This window comes from Puma concolor, chromosome B1 (assembly GCF_028749965.1).
Source record: "Puma concolor isolate L17-30 chromosome B1, mPumCon1.1.hap2, whole genome shotgun sequence".
NCBI lineage: Eukaryota > Metazoa > Chordata > Mammalia > Carnivora > Felidae > Puma > Puma concolor.
In genome coordinates this window covers 15,499,584-15,522,970 of record NC_141670.1, presented here as the reverse complement: position 1 = coordinate 15,522,970, position 23,387 = coordinate 15,499,584, and the positions used below count along the sequence as shown (strand labels likewise).

Genomic DNA, 23,387 nt, shown 5'->3' with positions numbered 1-23,387 from the left:
AACAAACACTGGGGAGGAAGGGCGGAGGGAGGAGGGCGGAGGGGGGAGGCGAGGGAGGGAGGGAGCCAGGCAGGGAGGAGGGCGGGGGGTGGGGGGATTTCCAGCCTCAGCTCTTCGCAGTTTCCTCTCCTTGTTTTGCTTTCGATCTGGACTGTTCTCAGGCAAGCCGGGGAGTAACTTTTAGTTTTGCTCCTGCGATTATTCAACTGACGGGCTTTCATTTCCATTTCACACACCCTAGCAACACTTAAACCTTGCGGAATTGTATTGGTAGTGTGAAAAAGCACACTGAGAGGTAACATTTTTTCAAATAATAGTTGTGACTGTGCGTGTGTGTTTTTCTCGAGGGCATGTTTGTGAGGACTGGAGGGGATGTGTGTGTGCGCGTGTCCTGATGGTTTGACACAGTGTTTTGCAGACGGAGAATGCTGGGGTTCATAAATATTAATGCCGATTTTTGGAGGAACAGTCGGAGCTCTTACGGATCATCTGATTTTAGGGGAAGCAGGTTCTGCTGCTGTTGCTGCTGCTACTGGGGCTGCTGAGGCTGCAAGGAGGAGGAGGAGGTAGAGAGGGAGGAGGAGGAGGAGGAGGAGGTTGGTGGAGGTTTAATTTCACTTTTGGATTTGCAGATGCGGAGAGGTTGGCTCCATGGACACAGACCTGCTCTGTGTGATTCTGCGCCCCAGGTGTTGTGTGTGTGGGTGCAGGTCCGCCGGAGTGGGGCCTCCTTTTAAAACAAAATTACCGTGTGCATGTGTGTGTGTGTTTACAGACGCCGTGGCCACCAGATCCGAAGGAGGGGAGCGGGTCCTTCACGGTGTCCGGCGGCGGCGCCTCTCTCCGGGCAGCTCCAGCGTGAATAAGCCGGAGCCCGCCGTCTACCCGGCTGCCTGCGCCCCGCGCCCCGGCCGGGAGCTCCGGCGCCTGGCGCCGCGGCCAAAGGAAACTTGGTGGGGCGCCCCGCGGCGGTCCCAGGGCTCGCCGGTCCGCGGGACTCGGCGAACGGTCGCGGGCGTCGGGTGCCAGCGGCCGGGCTCCCAGCGGGGGTGGGCGCCGGGCCTGGCCGGCACGCCCGGCTTCCCGGGAGCTGGGCCGCTGCCGCCACCGCCGCTCCGGAGGGACGCCGCGTCCTCCTTCCCGCCGGCCAGCGTCCGGCCTGGCCCTGGGGCTTTGTCACTGCACTTGTCCAGGCGCGCGGGGGGTTCCGGCGGCGCGTCCCGGTAGGGCGCCGCGCGGAAGGGGTCATCCGCCCCGGCCGCGGCCTAGCGCCGGGCGCCTCCGGGTCCCCGCAGGCGCCCCCGGGCCGGCCTGGCGCGCTGGGCCTGACCCGCCTCGGCTACGGAGCGGGCGAGGTGGGGGCGGGGAGCCTCCGGGGACCGAGCGGCGCCCTGCTGGCAGGCGTGGGGGCGGGCGTCCCCTGGGGGTCCTGGGGCGCGCGGGCCGCGGCGGGGTGGGGACGCGAGTGCCCGCCCCGCGCCCTCCGACCCCGCTCTGGGCGCCGAGTGGCATTCGCCCGCCGGCCGAACGTGGTTGGTGCACGGCCGTGGCCGCCACTTCCTTTCCGCCTCGCGGGCCGGGCTCGCCCACCGAGCGCTGCCCGCCTCGGCCAATCGTGGCGCCCGCCCGCCTGCGGCCGCGCTCAGTGCCCCGGCCTGGGGGCCGGCCCGCGAGAGGGGCTCGGGAAGCCTCCGCAAGTTCGAAGGGCCTCTGGAGGTAACTCAGCCCCTCGCCAGGACGCGCCGGCATCTGTCTTTGGCCCCACGTCTTGGTACGTTTGCCGCCCTACCCCCTTGCCCGGTTAGAGGGGGAGAAGGGGAGGAGGCTGGCAGCCCGAGCCGGGCGCAAAGACAGTGTTCTGGGCACCAGGTGAGGCGCCCGGGTCCGTGGTTGTAGGCAGAAGCCTCGGTCACCGGCTGCAGATGTGCCCCCTGGGACTGGCAGTCGAGGTTGCCACATTTTAGCGGCGTGGGTAGCACTCATTTTCAGTCCCAGAGTAGAGTGTTTGGAACTTGGGGACATGTTACCCGCTCCGTCCCTCCTCAGCCCCTCCCTCCGGTGCGGGCGGTGGGTTGTGCTCCTCGTCCTTGGTTACCGGTTGGGAAGAAGACAGTGTTTCTAAATGAGGAAAAGTGCTGGCATTTGCCTTCCGCCACTGGCCTCCCTGTTGCTGTGACTCGGTCTGCTTTTGATGAATGGCTAGGGAGGGTGGAGGATAGTTACATTTCCTGTTGTGGATTTTCAGGAATCACCAAGGTTGCTGTCAAGCCTGCAGTCATTTATTAGTTTTCAGCCCGATTGCAAGTAGCATTGGAACTTAGGAGCCTGCACTTTTTGGTGCTTTCAGGGCAGGTGCAGGAAGGGGTCTGGTGACAGACGAGTTCGAAAGGTGGATCCTCTTGATGTTAGACAGACGCGCGCTTCCTTGCCAGGACCTTGAGGGTGATGCCTGTTTCACGGCAGCTTGCACGCAGATTCAGGATTCTCTCCTTTTCTCAACGCCCATCCTTCCTTTTTTGGACGGGAGAGGGATGGACATAGAAACCTAAAAAGTCTTGGAAAAACTTCTCTTTTCTAAGGAAACCTCGGAGATGGAATGTTTAGAAATTAAACTGGCATTGCTAAGGGGTAATCTTGGAACATCTATCGATTGATGTGGCAAAGTCCGGAATGTCGCTGTTATTAGTGAATGATTATAATTTATAACAGCCTGTTGTGTAAGAAGTTAGATTCTGGCCTCTTAGATTCAGGAGCCCTGTTCTGTGATGGCTTGTAATTCCTTCTTAATATTAAACGTTTATATATTTCATCCAATGCGAGTTGTCTTTTTTTCTTTTGATTTTCAAAAGTTCAAGATAATTTTGCCTCTTTCAGACTTACTTACCTGTAAAAATGTCACCGTAATCGAAAGTAAGAGTTTGTAGTTAAATTGGAAGCAAATTGTGGCAAAGAACTGGTTGTGCTAAGCGCAGCTCTGTGAACTATGGCCCCACTCTTCTCTTACTGTGCTTTCTGAAGTACTGTATTATGCAAACATTCAATATGCTAAAGCTAGTTGAGGGTGTTAAACTTACAACTAGTTGTGGAAAATTTGAGACTTTGGATGTTTAACTTGAGATGTGCATCCATCGTTGTTTCATGGTACTTTTGCAAGGGCATTGTACTTTTATTCTTAGGATTATCGAATATAAGCTCTGTGGTTTCGAGAGCATTTTCACACAATTTCCTTTTGATAGAGAACAGAACTCTAAATGGGGTATCTGGGACATAGTTCTGTTTTGTGCTTTATACCAAAAAGGACTCAGAGCAGATAAAGGACTTTATTTATTCATTTAATAAATATTCGTGAGACATTCACTATGTGTCAGACACTGTGCTAGGCTCCGTGAGTTCAACTGGGAAGAGGAAGACAACTTCCTTTACCTTCTTGAGAAATTGCTTGTAGTTGGTGAGCTGATAATAACACAACTAAAAGATAAATAACAGTGATTGCCTTTTGGGGTTAGTTCTATGGAAGGTGATAATCATACTTAACTGCATATCTGATAGGGTTGCTTTGGGGAACAGATGAGATACTGTGTATGAAAGAAGGTTGTATAAGTTACAGCAGTCTACAAATGTGTGAGGCATTAACTTTCAGAATTCCGTCATTATTATTAATGTGAAAAAGCCAGGAAATCAAGACTGTGGATTAAATACTGGCATTCTCCTACAGAATTTTCAGCAAAAAGGGATTTACTTCTCCTGAGAGTATAATATGGGTAATGGCAAGGAATTAAACACAGAATAGCTATTTTATGTAAAGCACCAAAGAATTTAACAGTGAAATATAATGTCAGTGAATTTTTTCCTGTCAGAAGAGAAGTTAGATGGTATCCATGGAGACCAAATGATATGGAAATAACAGTGATTGGACTGATGTCTTTCTCTATCCCCCCAACCTTTCTCCCCGCCTCGCGCCCCCCCCCTCCGCCCCCACATATGTTATAAATCTTCTCAGGCTCAGTATGCTTAGGTCTGAATTTTCTTCACCATTGCTTCACACTCTTTACAAATTCATTATTTTTATTACAGGTATGCCCCTAGCTAATTTTAGCATTTTGCTGTAACACCTTTAATGGGAGCTGGTTAACTTTCATTTATTGAATGCTTACTGCGTACCCAACACTATGTATGGGAAAATAAATAAAATAGACAGTATATATATGTAAAAGTATATAAAGTAGGCGCACCTGGGTGGCTCAACTGGTTAAGCATCCAAGGTCATGATGTCACAGTTTGTGGACTCGAGCCCTGCACTGGGCTCTGTGCTGACAGCTCAGAGCCTGGAGCCTGCTTCATATTATGTGTCTCCCTCTCTCTCTGTTTCTCCCTCTTCTGCCCCCCCCCAAAATAAATATTAAAAAATTTTTAAGGTATATAAAGTAATACATAAAAATAATATAACTGCTAAGAAGTGTTAGTTACTATTACATATATTATTATACTATATATTTTATATAATAATATATAATAAAATCATATATTATAAAATAAAATATATAATAAAATTTTACTATAATAAAATCAGTTCTTTTCATCTGTATGGGATACCATATTCTTTTCACATAGGGTCGGAGGTCAGGGCTTTCTGCCCGTTTGCCCCCTATGTGCCCTACTTTTCTCCTGAGTGAGATCAATATTTGGTGCACAATGTCTGTCCAAGGTAGGGTTGAGGGTTGGCCCTCAAGGGGGTGGCTGGTAGGAATGAAAGTGAGGAAGTTTGGATAAATCTTGATTTTTTTAAAAAGATTGATAAATTATCCATAGGTTCCAGATTTAAACCTGAAGCCAATATTTTATATAAAATACCTAGGGAAAAACCCAAGCAGGAAATCCAGCCCTCAGGCACCAAGCTCTATACGCTCTATAATTTCTATATAATTTCTATTATAATTTCTATAATATAATGAATAAGATAATACAGTTTTCACTGGAGAGGACTCCGCGAGGCCCCTTGGGCAGCACCTTCGAGCATCCTTTTTAAATGATTTTCTCCCTCTGTCTATGAAATAAATTGTGTTTCCTTAGGAAGACTTGGATTTCTGTTTTTATTATTCAGAATTGTAGAAGACTTCTGGTGAGAACTCCTGATTGACTTGGGAGAAATAGCATCCAGTCTGGTTGATCTCATTTCGGCCTGAAGTAGAGAACCTTGACGTTTTAGACCCCAGACAGCCTTTTTTAAGACAAACTCCTGGCCCCTTAGGTTTTCTGAGTTCTGAAACTAGCACAGAACCTCTGCTGGTGTTTGGTGTTGATAAACAAAACTTGAGTCCAGCAAAAATGTCCCCGCTGCCTCCTGCCCTATGCAGGCCTCATTGTCCCCATTTTTATGAGAAACACGGCTTGTGCAATTCTTTCTGAGGAGGGATTCTGAGCATGTTTATCTCAAGGGCAAGGCTGATGTAGTTCAACGAGATATCTTCATCTGGGATTTTGTGTGATGAAGTTCTGGCCAGTTTTCATTAAAGCAATATTTTTTGAGAGTTAACTACTTGCTGTATAATCTTCATAAATAATTTCTTTTCAGGCGTACTTAGCAATCTGTTGCTACGCTTGCACACTCAGTGTGATGGAAGGAAAGATGAGCTTCCAGTTTAATTTGAGCTAATAAATGTCAGGTTTGTGCACGATCTAAAGAAATGTTTTGTAGATAGAATACACTGTCCTGGCCCCATACTCTTAGAATCCTGCTGACTTTCCCATTTCATGAGATTGACATTTTTGAGTGAGAAGGGACTGCATACAGATGGCTTTTTTTTTTTCCAGCAATATCCAGTGTTATTTTTCCAGCAATATCCAGTGTTATTTTTGAAGAGAGCTTTTTTTTTTTTCCTCCTTACCCTAGAATTACTGAACAGGGTGAGGAAAATTAACACTGGGGAGAACAGTGTCCCAACACCTGGGTAGGGTGCCAGTGGGGGCACGGATGGATGGGATGGGAGTGGGAGGGAATTGGAAGGTGACGGTTTGGGGGGGGGCAGTGAGGGGATGAAAAAGAGAATAGGTGTAACGTGGAATCGTGCCTCCTGAATTCTCGTGTGGGAGAGAGAGAGAGAAGAAGGAATCAGGCAGATGAATTTTCTGTCTCTCTACACATATCACTGAAGGGGTTTTGGGGTGGCAGGGAGCAAGTTGGTAGTTCATGGATACTGACTCAAGGGTATGTTGAAGTACTGGAGGACCATCCACATCTGACTTTGGGATGAAGGCTTTTTATCCTGGGGAAGGTCAAGTCTGATGGGAGAACCAACCGCTAGGGCATCAGGCGACTTCAGGCAAGCGCACAAGAGGTTGTGGACAGTTACCACTTGGGCGTGGTTGAAGCCACCTTGGAGGTCGTAGTGCTGGAGCCAGAGCACTTGGAGGCATTGATACCCCCACTCGAGACCTCAGACTCCATCGAAAATTGCCTTTGGAGGCAACCATGGACCCCCGAGAGGAAGATACACGGTGATAAAAATTTTTAGACATGTTGTAATAGCTCTCTTAGCCCCATGCTGGTCTTCCTTGCTGCTGTTTTATTCTTGTCGGGTTGTAGGAGGTCATCGGGGATCAGGCAATCAGAACGGGCTACTTCGGTGTTTCCCAAAGGAATAACTGACCCACGTTAAGCCTGAGCTATGCGTGCTGAAACTGGGTCCGGCAGGTCACTGATTTGGAAACTAAGCACTCTGTATTGCAGTTGGGATTGGACATGGCAAGGAAGTTTCTGGAATTCTATCTGGTGTTACATGCTTGAAGCTTTAAAGATGTTAAACTCTCTGTTCCAGTAATGCCACTTCTAGGAACCTAGTCACGTGGAGAAACCAGAAATGGGACAAAGATTTATGTACAAGCATGTTTATTGAATTAGCTTTTGTCATAGTGAGAATTTGGAAACAACCTAAATACCCAACAATGGGAATACATGTAAGTGAATTATGGCACATCCAGACAGTGAGTACAGATAGCTTGGAAAATTCATGTTTTTTGCATTTAATGATGGAAAAATGCTTGTGAGGAATGTTGAGTGGAGAAAAAGAGATACTGAATGGTGACTCTAATTCCATTTAAAAAACGTGTGTGTGTATTTGTATATACATCATTAAAGAAAAAAACTAGAAGAAAATATTTTGATGGTGGGATTGAGGGGGTTTGGCTTTTTTCCCCACTTGAAACACTTGTGTTTTGCAAATTAAGGTAACAGCACCATTGGCTTCTATAACCAGAAAAATATTCTCGAGACGACTCTGTAGTGTCCCCTCTGACGTCATCTCTGATAAATGTAAGATCAGGACACGACCGAGGGGGATGTTGTATGTGGACTTGGCCATTCTTGAGCTCTTTCTGCCTTGACGTTTGGAACCAGGCTCTAGAATCTGGGCTCTCCCAGCCAGGGCTGAGAGATGCCCTTGTCTGGATTCAGCTCTTGTTTCTTGAAGTCACTGAGATTGACAGCTCCTCGGTGAGGGTGGGGCCCGCTGTTTTGTCAAAAACCGGGGAGGGTCAGAGATGTTACCCCACTTCGCAGATATGTCTTTTCTGTATGTGAATGCTGCAGAAACAAGACACTGGGGTAGAAGAATTCTTTATACATCTCTATGGCCGGGACAACAGCCAGAATGATGTTGCAGTGATAATCACCCATACCCAGAGCCTCCGGTGATGCTGGGAAAACAGGTGGAACGTGGGTGTGGGCTACACTCTGTAGATGACATCAGAGCAACCATCCGTCTCTTCAGCCAAGGGAAAAACAGACGGGGGGCGGGGACCCAACAACAACCACCTTTGCTCCTTTGAGAGGGAATGGAAAGGATTCAGGGTTCTAATCCTAACCTTTTGGAATGTAAGGTTTTTTTTTTTTTAGAGGTGTTCTAAGATCTGGGTTTCATTCCTTTTGAAATGTCCTGGCACCCTGGGAACTTAACCCAGGGACCTAGTCTAGGCTGTATCCCTTTGGCCCTCTTGAGCAGATAAGGGTTAAATTGTCCTATTGGATCAGAGCAATTCATTTAGACAAATGGCTACAGATCCAAATTTCATGGCATGTGAAAAATAAAGTGTTTCTAGGGGAAGTGGATGCAAACATTCCCTATCTTGGAGGGCACTTTTGGGGATGAGCTCTGGGTGTCGTATGTAAGAGGTGAATCACTGGGTTCTACTCCTGAGGCAAAGACCACACGGTATGTTAACTAACCTGAAAAAAAAAAAAAACCAAAAACATCCCCTATCTTTATATCCCATACATTCTCTATCTTTATATTGCATACATTCCTGTGTCCTGGGTGGCTAAAGTGTCTCACAGAAGCACTGAAGAATCCAGGGAAGTTTTATTTCCTCACACAACACCCTTTATTGGAGAACGACTTTTGCTATGACTCAGAGTGTGACTGAAGGCTTTTCACAACGGCAGAATCCTCCAAATCCCTAACTTGTGTCTGAGAAAAAACTTAGTTCCGATCCCTTTGTAGCTACTGGAGATATTTTTGGATTGTTACAAATTTTGAATTGTTAACGGGTGCAACCATTACCACTTCAGAGGCAGAATACCAAAGCATAGCTTGAAAAAGAGAAAAGTATTGATTAGGACAACACTGTCCAATACAAATAACCCGTGAGCCACGTGCGTAATTTTTCATTTTCTAGTAGCCATGTCAGGAAAGTAAAAAGAAAGCGGTGAAATTAACTTCCGTAATATTTTATTTAGGTTAGGATGTCCAAAATATTACCATTTCAACATGGGGTTCATATGAAATTATTAATGAGGTCATTTGGTTTGTTGTTTTTGTTTTTGTTTTTGCATACTGAATCTTCAAGATCCAGCGTGTCTTTCACAAACCTGTGTGGCACATCCGAATTTAGCCTGGTCACGTTTCAAGAGTGCAGTAGCCACGTGTGGCTGTCACGTTAGGTGGTGCAGGATTAGGGAATGAAGCAAAATGTGAAGGGGGAAGTATGGGGAAAAGTTGCAATCCAAGGACTAAACCTAAGAAGACTGAGGGAGAGCAGATTCGAGTGGTCCTTTTGGTGATTCGGTCATTTGGTGATAACTGCTTGCACCTCCCTGCCTCCCGCCCACAACCCCCCCTCCCCACCACCCCGATCTCTTCAGCCTAAGGTAGTAAAATGCTCCAAGTTTCTTTAGAGGTCACCTGCCATATGTACCATTCCATGGCGATCAGTCACAAACACCTTGAATCTTTCCTAGCCTCTGGAACTGTTAAGAGAATAGTTGATTCCTTGGGTTTTTCCACTTATAACACCTACATGGCAAATTATTTGTGAGCTAGGGATCGTGTTATATTTCTTTGCATTCCCCACCAGTACTTGATACGCAGTAAGAACTAGATAAATATTTGTTGGTTTGATTTTCAGCCCTGAAGCAAAGGTTAGCTCACAAGGCTGAATTCCAGTTTGGAATGGGCGACGTAGATCTGTCTACTTTGTGTTCAAAACCAAATGGCATATGTATTGAGCACATAAACGTTGAGATTTGTCACTTTGCATTAGGATTTGTCACTTTGTATTAGGTGTTCAACATTTTGAAGGTGAAAAACTGTGTTTTTTTTTCCTTCCTTTGTACCCAGGACTTGACAAAAATCTTACCAGTCCCTTTCTTCTTTTTAAAAAATGTTTATTTATTTATTTGAAAAGAGGGCGTGCGTGCACGTGCACTAGCAGGGGAGGGGCAGAGAGAGGGAGAGAGAATCCCAAGCAGGCTTCCTGCTTTAAGCGTGGAGCCGGACACGGGGCCCAATCCCATGAATGATGAGATCACGACCTGAGTTGAAATCAAGAGTCGGACGCTTAACTGACTGAGCCACCCAGGCGCCCTGTCCCATTGAAGTTCTGATGAGTATACTAACAGCTTTCTGTACATGTAAATAAGCTACGCTCACTGATAAACTGGAGATGCATATTTGGGAGCTGCTACTTTCTTGGTGGGTTAGTCATTGACGATAACTTTATTATTAACAGACACTTAGCCATAATGTATATGCGGTGAAATTCTTTTAAAATCAAGTACAGTATTTTACAGTTGCCTTCATTTGTTCCCTTTGACTATCATTGTTGGTTTGAAGCAACAGACTTCTCCACAGAGCCAAGGCAATTTATTTTTACTGAAGCCTACCAAAGAACTGCTTAGGTAGCTTTTCTCCGCGAGATTAAATACGACCTTCACTGAATCATGTTAGCAGGGCCAGCAGCTAGAAAAATAAAGACTAAACCAAACCTTCAGCAAAGAAATTCCCAGCTGCTCAGTGGGTCCGAGCTTTTCTGATTGCTTTCTTCCAATGAAAACACTGTAGATTAGTTTTAAGTGAATTCTAGTAGGTTTGGGGATTTGCAACTGACAGAAGAACAGGAAAGTATAATCTCACTTTAAAATAGTAATCCTGAAGGTAAATCTTTATGGACTCTTTTTGGGGAATGTTGGGATTTTGTTCATATGGGAAAACTTAACTCAATGTGCATTGTTTAGCTGACCTTGAAAGTTAAGCTCCTCAGGATAGAGTGGAGACAGAGAAGTCAGAAGGGAAGCTGTTGCCCCAGAAGGACACTGTGGACTTGTGGGGTGTCCTGGGTGTCCCCAGGGACCAACACCGACAGCATTGCCCTCCTTTCTTTCTTCCATTATAGGGTAAAAGTAGAAATGGGGCTCCTGCAAAGGAGGCCCCTGTAGGGAATGTAGATGAACTGCTATTTCCACTTTTGGGTGTGAGTTGTGAATAATTGGTCATACTGGTGATTCGAGAAGTCCGGATGAATTTTAAATAGTGTAGGAGAGGATTTGCCTCTCTTACAGGTGCTTTTAATACATTAGGTCTTAAAAACGTGTTTCTTTTTTTTTAATTTTTTTTAACGTTTATTTATTTTTGAAAAGAGAGAGACAGAGCATGAGCAGGGGAGGAGAGAGAAAGAGGGAGACACAGAATCTGAAGCAGGCTCCAGGCTCCGAGCTGTCAGCACAGAGCCCGACGTGGGGCTCGAACTCATGGAACGTGAGATCGTGACTTGAGTCAAAGTCTGACGCCCAACCGACTGAGCCACCCAGGCGCCCCCCCCCCCTTTTTTTAAATTTCTTTAAAGTCAGGCTGCAATTTGGGTTGAGATGAGCCATTCCACTGGAGCAATGGACTATTTTGATCATTGAGTGACGTGTTTCACAGCTATTGACTCAGTGCTAACTCTGTGGAGAGGGAGGTGCAAAAAGGTAAAAAAGTAATGAGCTTGGATTTGAGGTAGCTAGGCAGAGGATATCGCCATGAGGATATAGCTGTAAGGATATAGCTAATTTTAACAGCTAGATAAAACACAGTCAAGCAGTCAGGCGTCTAAGACCCCAGTTCTGGAAGGTGCTCTTGGACATGTGTCTTGGACCTTCGAGAGTCCTCCATGGGCCATGTGGCGTCGTCTCAGATTGTAGGGGAAGCAACAGTGCTAATATGACAAAATTTTGGCTGGGCGTATCCATTTTATTTTCTAAAAGACAGATTCTTCTATCCTAGGCATAGAACAACATGCTGCTTTGTCGTTACTGTCGTTTTTCCACAGTTCTTTCACATTTCGTTTGGCGTGTAGAATTCAACTGTTGTCTGGTGTCTTTTGTCATTCAGGAAAACCATGTGGGTAAGTCCTGATAGCTATCTCCGCCGTCTACTTCCTTTTCCCTCAAGGTAGACCCCGTAGCCAGCAGTGCTGCTAATAAATTTTACTGCTGTGCTCTCGCCCCGGAGGTCGGTGCTGGGAGAATCTAGCCCTTTCTTTGTATGTCCAGGAGAGGCTTTGTCCTCACTTGGTTTGAGGTATCCTCGCCATGAAGGGGAAGTTGGCCCTTACTAAAATTTGAAAATCCTCATTTTGCCTCTCTTGCTCTCTCATTCTTTGGGTGTGTGCATGTGTGTGTGTGTGCACACAGGTACACACATGTGCGCACGTGTGCATGTGGCCAGTCAATACTTCAAGTTGCCTGGAATCAAAGAGTAACTGTCATGCATGATGGGACCAAAGGCAATAGTGGAGTAAGCAGTGAATTCACAAATGCCTGCCTTCTTATTTCTTTTTATTGTGGTAAAAGTTATGTAACATAAAATTTACCGTTACAAACCTCTTTAAGCATATAATCCAGTGGCGTTAAGTGCGTTTACAGTGTTTGCAGGTGTCACCACTGTCTACCCAAGGACTTACTAATATCTCCAACAGAAACTCTGTGCCTATTTTTGTTTTTATTTTTTTTAATGTTTACTTAATTTTGAGAGAGACAGAGCAGGGGCAGGGGAGGGGCAGAGAGAGGGAGACACAGAATCTGAAGCAGGCTCCAGGCTGTGAGCTATTAGCACAGAGCCTGATGCTGGGCTCAAACTCACGAATCGCGAGATCATGACCTGAGCTGAAGTCAGATGGTTAACTGACTGAGCCATCCAGGCGCCCGGAAACTCTGTACTGAGTGAACAAGAACCCCGCTGCCCTCAGCCCCTGGCAACAACCATCGTACTTTCTGTCTATGAATTTGATCACTCTAGCTACCTCATATACGTGGAATCCTACAATATTTGTCCTTTTGTGACTGTTTTTTTTTTTTTTTCCCACTTAGAGTGCTTTCCAGGTTCATCTGTGTTGTAGCATGTGCCAGAACTTCATACCTTTTTAAGACTGAGTAATAGTCCCACATTTTGTTTTTCCGTCCATCTGTTGATGGTTGCCTGGATTGTTATTATTACCATTTAGCTGCAGTAATCATTCCTGTAAAAAGTATCAGGCCTGGTTCCTGCTTTCCATTCTTTCAATGCAGTGGATCATCTGGTAATTCCAGGTTTCAAAATTTTGACAAACCACCCAACTTGTCCACAGTGGCAATTCCATTTTACGCCCTTCTAGTAATGCATGAAGGTTCCAGTTTCTCCACATCCTGGCCAACATTTGTTATTTTCTGTTTTTCTTTCTTTCTCTTTCTTTCTTTCTTTCTTTCTTTCTTTCTTTCTTTCTTTCTTTCTTTCTGTCTGTCTGTCTGTCTGTCTGTCTTTCTTTTCTATAGCCCTCCTGAGGATGTGAAACAGTATCTCCTTGGGCTTCTGATTTGCATTTCCCTACTAGGTGGTGTTGAGCATCTTTTCATGTGCTTCGTAATTTGTAGATTTCCTTTGGAGAAATGTCTGCTTAAATCCTTTGCCCATTTTTGAATCAGTTATTCTTTTTTTTTTGTTGCTGAGTTGTAGGATTATGTCATTCTTTTTGTGGGTTCCCAAATGACATGCTAGATGGTCTTCAAAACTAATAATGATTCCCCCGTCTTCATAGTGTGAGTAGCATACGGCACAAAATCATTTTAAAAATTTTGTCATGATGGCGTGCCTCAGTGGCTCTGTTGGGTTAAGCGTCTGACTTCAGCTTAGGTCATGATCTCGCAGTTCCTGAGTTCGAGCCCCGCATCAGGCTCTGTGCTGACAGCTCAGAGCCTGGAGCCTGCTTCGGATTCTGTGTCTCCCTCTCTCTCTGCCCCTCCCCTGCCTGCTCTCTGTCTCTCTCTCAAAAATAAATCAACATTAAAAGGAAGTTAAAAAAATTTTTTGCGATGTTGTAAAAGCAACATTGTTGATAAAGCACCTATTGAGGAATTAAATTATGTTGTAGGAAGTAAATTTGGGTGGATTGGTAAATAGGGAATCAGATGAAAGTACTTAATCTCATAGAATACTAGAATTGGAAGTTTCCTTAGAGATTATAGTCTGCTCCATCGGTTTTTTAGCTGGAGAAATCAAGTGACCTGCCCAGGATCTGGTGGCCAGATGAAGTACTTGGTATGTTTTGTTGGACTCTGTAGTAAAGAATTAACTTTTTTTGTGTGTTGTACTTTGAATTCTAAAATTTCTGGCTAGAGGAAGCACAGCAGTGCCTGAATATGGTAGTGAATTAATTGTAGTGGCTGCTCACAGGTTCATCACCATTGTGGTATGAGGATAAAAGTGAGTGAAAGTAGCCTGTCATGATCTGGCCGTTTGTGAGTTCGAGCCCCGCATCGGGCTGTGCGCGTACAGCCTGGAGCCTGCTTGGGATCCTCTGTCTCCCCCTCTCTCTGCCCCTCTCCCACTTGCTCTCTGTTTCTCTCTCTCCAAATAAATAAATAAATAAACATTAAAACAAAAAGCGAGTAAAAGCAGCCTTAGAATAGCATTTGGAGCATGAGCATTTAAATATAATACATCCAATAATGGTTTAATACTACTACTTGTGTGGATGAAGACAAATTTATTGCTGTAATAACAGATCTGTAAAGTAAAATGAACGCATTTGTGTATTTGTTGTGAATTATCGACCAAATGAGGAACCATTTATTTGTTCTTACGAGAGCTACAGTGGATGAGGAAATTCAGTGAAATACCACAACTGTACAATAGCAAATTTATTGTTGGGTTGCTTTTATGTTGTGCTCAAATTTTTCATCTCACCTGATCCTTCTGCAGAGTTGGTTTTCATTAAATCATACGACCTGGCAAGATAACATACGGTTCGTAACTAAGAGTGAATTGTAAAATAATTGGGAAGAAGATACATAATGTCTCTGACGTAAGGCAGAGGGGGGAAACTTATATTCCCTCTGGTGTGGGACCCAGACTTTAAAAAAAAGTCCTCAAAATTAGCCTCAAGTACTAGGAAAACAAATATGATAATGACGAAATCAAGTTGAAGACCCCTTTCTGCAAGCACGTATTTTAAAATTTTTTTTTTTTTTTTTCAACGTTTATTTATTTTTGGGACAGAGAGAGACAGAGCATGAACGGGGGTGGGGCAGAGAGAGAGGGAGACACAGAATCGGAAACAGGCTCCAGACTCTGAGCCATCAGCCCAGAGCCCGACGCGGGGCTCGAACTCACGGACCGCGAGATCGTGACCTGGCTGAAGTCGGACGCTTAACCGACTGCGCCACCCAGGCGCCCCACAAGCACGTATTTTAAAGGAAACTCTCAGGGGGCGCCTGGGTGGCGCAGTCGGTTAAGCGTCCGACTTCAGCCAGGTCACGATCTCGCGGTCCGTGAGTTCGAGCCCCGCGTCGGGCTCTGGGCGGATGGCTCAGAGCCTGGAGCCTGTTTCTGATTCTGTGTCTCCCTCTCTCTCTGCCCCACCCCCGTTCATGCTCTGTCTCTCTCTGTCCCAAAAATAAATAAAAACATTGAAAAAAAAAATTAAAAAAAAAAAATAAAGGAAACTCTCAGGAGATTTAATTCCTTCCGGAGACATTTTTGAACTGGGCTGCGGAGATGTAAAATTGACAATTTCATGTTCTCAAAGAGCTTATCATTTACTTAGAGAGACAGGCGTGTAGATAACCATCTGTAGTAACAGAAAGAATGAAATATGTGCTTCATAAAAGCACAGAAAGCCCAAGGTGCTGTGTCTTTGACCAGCGAAACGGGGTGTGCTTTACTCCCTACTTCCCACCTGCCAGAAAGACGATGGCCGATGGCGATGTTGACTGGTGTCCAAAGGGCGAGCGGGGCATCTTTGGTTGACAGAAGAGGAAGAGCAAAGGTGAGATGGGTTGAAAAGTCCTTCCATTCTTGGCACATGGGGCGTGGTCTGATGTGGTGGGGTTTAATGGATCCCGGGAGTGACAGGGACAGTCTGGGTGGCCACAGCTACCTCAAGTTCTGTGCTTCCGTGTTTCCCAGTAGGGAAAGGCTTTGTTTTGAGGACAGAGCAAGTTTTGGGGGGGGGGGGGAAGGTGATTGAAAAAGGGTTGGGAACATTTTCTCCTTACGTTTTGGAAAATGGTAGGTAATTACTGTGGTCCGGGGGTGGCAGGACCGAGAGCCTGTCGCTTTTGAGAGGAGACATAAGGGGGCATGCATTGGTCGTTCCTACGCACCGTGGGCCTTGCAGAAGGGGCCAGATTGTGTTTTTGATGATAACCAGGTCTGTCTTTGGGGTGCTTTGATACGTTTCTAAGAGGAAGTAATGCACAGGTATGAAAATATTTTTTTGTACTCTCTTTTGTTTGTTTTGGTTTGGTTTATAAAGAGAGAGAAGGGATTATGCACAGGTCCACAGTAGACCGTTGTCCTTAATATGGATGAGAGACCCAAGTTGGAGCACCGAGAGACTGGATGGTGAGGTGCCCCGAAACCATGCATGAACACAGCGGAAGTTTTCAGGACAGGCGTCCTGTTGGCTCACATGTGATGGGGATCCCGCTCTTCCCTGGGTGGTGAGACTGGCTTGTGGCTTAGGAGGCTCCTCCCTGTCCAGGTGTGAGGTATGCTCGTTCACGGTCTCTGAGTTACGCCCACGGAAGGCCATGGAAGGGCTGGTGCATGGATTGTTAGGGTCAAGCCCAAACTATGGGCACTTGGGAAGCCCAGAGGAAACTGGTGGTCTTGGCTGCACCTCGCTGAGGCCCCTTCCCATCTGCATTCCCTCCGCACGGCTGAAGCCAAAATGGCACCACCATCGGGTGTGGAGGCCACGTCAGCTTGGTTGACTGGCTGCACTGATAGCATGATGGAGATTTGCTGGGCTCTCCGCTTCATTGGAGGGATAAGGTTTGAAGATCTTATTCAAAGGCCTTAGATTTTTCTGGGTTATATTACAGATATCACATCCTGCATCTGTTATTCATGGCTGCCTCCTCGACTCTGATGATAAACTTTGGAGTACCGTCATGGGTTCCTCAGGGCTCAGCAAAATGACTCGCATACACCCAGCACTCGATAAATATTGGTTGAATTAAATTGTAATGATTGACCTAGTTCTCCGTTTGTTATCTCCTGTCCACCCACGGGCCCGTGTAGTACCTTAGAGCTAGCAGGGCTCGTGTGCTGTGTTGCCTAGTAAAGAACAGGACGGGACAGCAGGTGGAAAGCACATCAGCCATGTTCACGTGTGCCCAGGGGTGTATGGGGTGTTTCCCCTCATCGGTCAACAGGGACCCTTGTTAAGGTGCACGAACAAATGGCTCTCTGTTAATTAGCCAGTCTTGGACGGGCTTTCTGGCTGTGTCTCTCCCGCTTCCACCCTTTCCCTGTGGCACAGCCTCTCCCTGTTACTGGTTCAATCCTGCCACGTACACTTCCTCCCTCTTGCCTCTGTTGTTATTCTTCCTCTTGTCTGGAATGTTCTTCCTTTCTTTTCACCTGAGGATCTCTGATCTCTCCAAGCCCAGTTCAGATGGCCCCTCTTCTTTGAAGTCTCCCAGAGTTAGCTCTTCTGGGTTTTTCCCAGTAAAACACCCCCGGAATGCCCTCCACAAAAAAGTCACCTTTATAAAACTCAGGGGCACATTCTTGTGAAGCTAATGAGATGGCGTTGAGGGTGGGGGAGTCTGTTGCAGAGAGCGAACCAGGAGCCGGTGGTGTTGAATGCTGCTGTTGAGTTGTCATGGGATGGAAGACATCCTGAAGTGCCCCGTCGAAAGTTCCACCGTCATCAGTTTGTTTCCCTAGAGTCACCTTCAGGACGAGATGCCTCATTTTGGAGTTGGTTGCTTATGTGCCTGAGCCCATCACTGCTGTGTCAACTCTGAGGATGCAGATCATGCCCTCATCACCTTTGTCTCACCCCCGTCCAAGCTGGTCATTGTGCTTGGCACATAGGGCTTTTTAGAGTACCTGGCTCGGTAAGATTTTTATTTTTAATGTTTATTTATTTTTTTTTTTTGAAGAGAGAGAGAGAGAGAGACAGAGCAGGGAGGGGCAGAGAGAGAGGGAGACAGAATCCCAAGCAGGGTTCCCACTGTCAGCACAGAGCCCGATGCAGGGCTTGAACCCACGAACCATGAGATAATCACCTGAGCTGGATCCAAGAGTCAGCTGCTTACCTGGCTGAGCCACCCAGGTGCCCCTAAATGTTATTTACTTTTTGAGAGAGAGGGACAGTGAGAGCAGGGAAGGGACAGAGAGAGACAGGGAGACAAGAGGATCCACAGTGGGCTTTGCATTGACAGCAGAGAGGCCGATGTGGGGCTTAAACTCATGACCTGAGCTGAAGTCGGACGCTCAACTGACTGAGCCACCCAGGTGCCCCAATAAAATTATTTTATTAAAAAAATTTTTTTTTACATTTATTTATTTTTGAGAGACAGCGTGAGACAAAGTGAGAGTGGGGGAGAGTTAGAGAGAGGGAGACACAACCTGAAGCAGGCTCTGAGCTGTCAGCACAGAGCCCGATGCGGGGCTCGAACCCATAGACCGTGAGATCATGACCTGAGCCGAAGTCGGACGCTCAACCGACTCAGCCACCCAGGCGCCCCAGGATTTTTTAAATGAAAAGTTGAGTAAATATATTTCAAAAGTTTGTTAACATACTGAGCTCGATTTATCTGGAAAATGTCACGAACGTAGCAAAATTATTCTTCTTTATGTCGCATGCTTTTCGCAATCAGTTTTCCCCCTACTTACTTACCACTTATTCATAGTAAGTTTTTTCCATCACATCACATAGTTCATATCATCTGCTTTTTCCTCCCCAGCCCCTGCCAACCGTGGGTTCTCCAGGAGGGATTTTTCCACTTTCTTATCACTGGTTTGCAACCTTCTCGAGAGCTTCCCTGGTGTAATCTGGAATTGGCCCCTGAACTCAGAGGGCAGAGACAGATGAGGGAGGAGGTAGGTGGCAGTTTTAATAAGCAAAGGGCACTTCCTGTGAGGCTTGTCTTGGCTGCAGCAAGATGATTAGATCCCTGCACCTGCCCGCCAGACCTTCGAAGTTTACATAGAGGCCTTAACTGGGTTCAGTCAGTATACCATGCAGGTGTTCTCAACATGACATCACCATCTCAAGGCTGTGTCCTTGGAGGAGCTTCTGGGAGCAGGAAAGGCAAGCAGAAGCCACATTCCAAGGACAGAGGAGGGGGCGAGGAGCCTCCTATTGGTGAGGTCCCGCTCACAGGTCAGCTGGCGGTCCCGTCTTTTCCATGACCTTCCCCAACACCGATCAATAAATAATTACTAATTACTGCATATCGTTATTTGCAAGGCACTGTGCTTGATACTTGTGAAGGTTTAAAGATGAATAAGATGAGATTCCTACTCACAAGGACTTTATACAGGGATATGCCTGTTTTCAAGTTCGTGAAGCTGTGAGCTTTGGGAGGAAGCGGTGGGATATGAAGCCTGAAAGGTAGGACAGGCTGAGTTATGGCCCAGATTTTATTCCGTGGGCCTCATGGAGCCGCTGAAGGATTTTGTGCCAGGGGAGACAATGGTTCGGAAGATTAATCTGGCTGCCACTGTGCACGGTGGGGACCGTGCTAGTATCCCGGAAGATGGACCCTGGGTACTCCCCCGCTCCACTCTACTGGATGGAGGCCTGGCTCCACGTTTGAAATTTTGCGGGGGGACGTCTCAGAGGAGGCCAAAGCAGTCATCCTGTCTTCCTCCTCATCTAGCTCTTGCTCAGAGATGTCGCCACGTCGCCTTTAAGATCTCTATTTATAGATGAGGAACCCGAGATCTGGAAAAGTTAACAGGTTGTGAGTGGTGAGGTTCGGATCCACGTGTGCTCGGCACCAAACCTAAGCTGCGGAGCCCATCCTGCTTCAGCAAGGAGAGGGAAGGCAACCAGTATGGCCCTGGGAGGGGTTGGCAGGAGGAGGGAATGGTGACCACACAGTGGGCACCAGATTCAGCTTCCGGTTCGATCCGGAACTTGTCCAGGAAGTGTTGTTTAGAAATATTTGAAGACCGTTCTGCAGCTGGTGGGGACATATTCGTTCTTGGCTCAGGGGTATTTCTGTACTTAGACTGGGTAGCAGTTTTGGCTCGACGCTAATGGAATTCATTGGCGATCAGGATAACTTATCGATGGAAGCAAACTCATGAGTGCTCCAGTGCCAGAGTTGGTTATGTGTTGGGTCTCCACCTGATTTGAACATAAAGAGCTGAATTGAATGGCTCTGTAATAACGATAATAATAGCAGATCGTCATCATCATCCTCATAGTAATACCTTTGTTGAGAGCTTACTGGCTGAGGGGACAACTCAAAGAAGATCTTCAAAGGAAAAGTGGCAACAGGAAGGAGACTGTCCAGGCACAGCCTCAGGCACAGCCTGTGGATGTAGACCGAGGGAGGGAAGTATTTATTCTCAGCCAGGGGAAAGATAGACAGTGCCCTTCAAAGTCAGCCGTTTTCAGAGCAAATCATTTCCAGGCAACTGTTTTTGGGGAAGGCGTTGATTTTCATCACAGTCTGCCAGTAATGGATTTGAAATCAGATGGCAGCAAACAGTTGTGTCATTTTATGCAGATAGGTTTTCTTAGAAGGTTCCAGTAGGCTGGTCCTTCTGAAAATCCCTGTTAACTTGCCTTTTCAGAGCTAAGCACCGAAAGCACGGCCCTCTCTTCCTTCCTCCCGCCCCTTTCCCTTTGTCTTTGCTGTATCCACAGTGCGTCAAAACACACCCATTGTTGGTCTGCTGCGTGAAGAGGACTTGAGTGGTAACAGCCATTCAGGGAGGGGCGCCTGGGTGGCTCTGTCAGGTTGAGCATGTGACTCTTTATGTTGGCTTGGGTCATGATTCCAGAGTCCTGGGATTCTGTCCTTCGAGTCCGGGCTCTGTGTGTCACCAGCACAGAGCCCGCTTGGGATTCTCTCTCTCCCCTCTCTCTGCCCCTCCCCTCCCCTCCCCTCCCCCTCAAAATAAATAAATAAACTTAAAAAAAAAAAAAAAGGAAAAAACAATTCAGGGAATTCAGGTCCTGCCTGACTCCCTGCCCTGCTCCTTCTCCCCGAGCTAGTGTGTGTGTCTCATTTACCCACTTTGTTGTTCACGCTTTTCTCACGTACACTGTCTTATTAAATGTCTTTCCTACATTCCTGGCGTCCCTTGAGGACTACGCGATGCCTTTTTTGGGCCGGCCTAAATGGGTGGCTTCACGGCCACCAACGTATCCATCGAAAGAGAGGCAGTCTTAAGCGAACTCTCAAGTCCCAAAAGGAGACACTGTGCCTTTCCGAGTGCTTCTCCTGTTCTGCAAAGGCAGTGCTCCGAGGACATGCTGATTAAGGGAAAATTAGGGTCGCTTGTTTTCCTGTTTTCCATATGGAAAGAAGGTTTGAACATGCAGTACGAGCCGGAGTCCATATGCTTTGAAATCTGTCCATGATTCTCGCTTTGCTGAATTGCAGAATCGGATGCCATCTAGGTACTGGTGTCCGGGCCCAAACACGACCAGTAGTCACAGCGTGATTTCTGCCCTTGTAGGTCCGTATCACCTTCTATGAATTCTTCTGGAAAATACTCAAAAAAGGTGATGGATTTAAAACTGTTCTTAGATTTTCATAATTCAGATGTATCTGGGAAATAATTTATCTGCACACAGCCTTTTTTTTTTTTTTACAAGAAAGAATATTATCTTTGTATTTGCAACAGATTTCAGGATTATTATAGTTTTTTTTTTTTTTTTTTTTTTTAAGACTACACGTCTCACACATGATTGTTTAAATTGCTTGGGAAACATTCCTAGAAGCAACGTGGCTGGGTCAAAGGATGCCACATAAAATTTTTGATACCTATAGCCAAGCTGCTGTCTGGAAATTTTATACCTTTTTATACCATAACCCATGTGAGCTATAAAGAGTTATTCTAGATGTTTTACGTGTTTCCTCACCTACTCCTTGCAAAGGAGAGAACAGATAGGGTCAGCTACCTGTCCGTCACGCAGCTATTGAATGATTGAGCTAGGATTTGGAACCCAGCATCTCAGCCAGACTCCACATTGCACACTGTTGCCTTTTGTGCTCTGTTACTTCCACAGCAGCCGGTGTGAGAAAATTAACAACGTGATGCTGTCATGAGCCCCTTCCTTCGATGAATCCCTAGGTATGGATATAATCTCTTGAACCCTCGTTCCTGATGCATTAGAAAGGATAGGTGCAGAATGATTTCCCTGAACCAAAACCTTTGGTCTGTACATTCTTTTTATTTTTTAAGTTTACTTATTTATTTTGAGAGAAAGCAAGCATGGTAGGGACAAGAGAGAGAGAGAGAGAGGGAGAGAGAGAGGAGAGGGAATCCCAAGTAGGCTCCGCACTGTCAGCGCAGAGCCCGGTGCGGGGCTCGAACTCGCCAACTCTGAGGTCATGACCTGAGCCAAAACCAAGAGTTGGACGCTGAACCGACTCAGCCACCCAGGCGCCTAATGGTCTGTACGTTCTAAGGAAACTGTATAGTTCAGTGGCCACTTTCCTCAGTTCTCCCCTGCCTCATTCTGCAGGCTAAAAAAGGCTGGAGGCGGGATTAAACCTCCTACCCTTGTAACCTCATTGTCCCCTTGCCTCCTGCCATCATGAGGTTGCCAACATCACCAGAGGGACGGGGTCGGATGGAGGTGCGAAGGTTTTACAAAGTTCGGTCTAGGGACTCCAGGTTTAAAACCCATGTTTATCTTTGCTGGCGGACCTGGTGGGATAGATCACACCCCCTCCCCCCAAAGTGTTGTCATCATTGCAGCCCTGGGGTCATACAGGGTCAGAAGACTTCCTCATTTAGAAAAAGCCCCAGACAGCTCACTTATCTTGTTCCATCCTTGCTTGTGGGTGACTTGTATTCTTCATTGCACCTCCCTCAGAGCAAAGAGCAAATGAAACAGAAAGTGTTGGGAAATGCGACAACTGTGGCTGTGTGCTTCCTTTCTGATCTGCAGCCCCCAGGGTGACTTTAACGCTCACGTTCCCGAAATGTTCCTGACTTGTGGAAGCAGCTGTCAGAACCAGTGCGGTATCCAAGTGAAGCTTGGACACCAGCTTTCTAGCATTTATGTCTGAGGGCCCAAAGGGCACGCATAGATGAGCACTGTCCACTCAAGGTTGAAGCCTACTTGTGGACACTCGGTTCTCATGATAATGGAGCTGTGATGGGGAATCAGCTCGGGCGAAGGCGAAGCCATAGCTGCTTCTTCCTCAAATGGTAATGATTAGAGTGCCTACCTCATAGGGTTACTGTGAGAGTTAATGAGATCATGTGTATAAAGCATAGACTTTAATAGCAGGTGCATCACGGGTGCTCTATGGCTATCCCTACCACCATCGTGATCTGAAAAATCAGAAGAGTGGTTTTTTTTGGAGGCCAAAAAAATGCCTCCAAAAATGCATATATTTATGCACAATTCAAGTCAGTAAATGTAAACACTGATGTAAGTGCTTTGGCCCTTATGGGGGAAAGGTCTCTGGGAGGTCTTCACCTTGGCCTTTGTTAGCCTTAGTGTGTTTGCTTTCTTCACATGTGCCCACGGATCTCTGAACTGAACTTCTGCCCACGTTCCACAGACCCCGAGCAACCCAGTGTGTATTGTACTTCTCACATTGCAATGATATCTGTGCTTTCATTCAAAGTGGTTTTAAGTGATTTTTAAAAATGGTGCAGGTAAAC

The 23,387-nt window shown here is 46.4% G+C and overlaps 1 protein-coding gene across 5 annotated transcripts in view; it reads left to right on the top strand.

Moving 5' to 3' along the window:
• IRF2 (interferon regulatory factor 2) overlaps window positions 1–23,387 on the top strand; it is a 92,663-nt gene that overhangs the window by 4,579 nt on the left and 64,697 nt on the right. Inside the window, exons 1-2 of one of the 5 annotated variants that reach the window (XM_086703176.1) lie at window positions 98–295; window positions 409–566. The exons of 1 other annotated variant lie outside the window; for it this stretch is intronic. Coding sequence is in view for 1 of the 4 variants with exons in the window: in XM_086703175.1 (XP_086559301.1) it covers window positions 633–689 (57 nt within the window). In the remaining 3 variants the exon portion in view is untranslated. Of the gene's footprint in view, window positions 1–97; window positions 296–408; window positions 567–618; window positions 690–1,001; window positions 1,772–23,387 lie in introns of those variants that run through there. 3 more of the 5 variants (XM_025933125.2, XM_086703175.1, XM_025933126.2) reach the window with 3 other exon arrangements.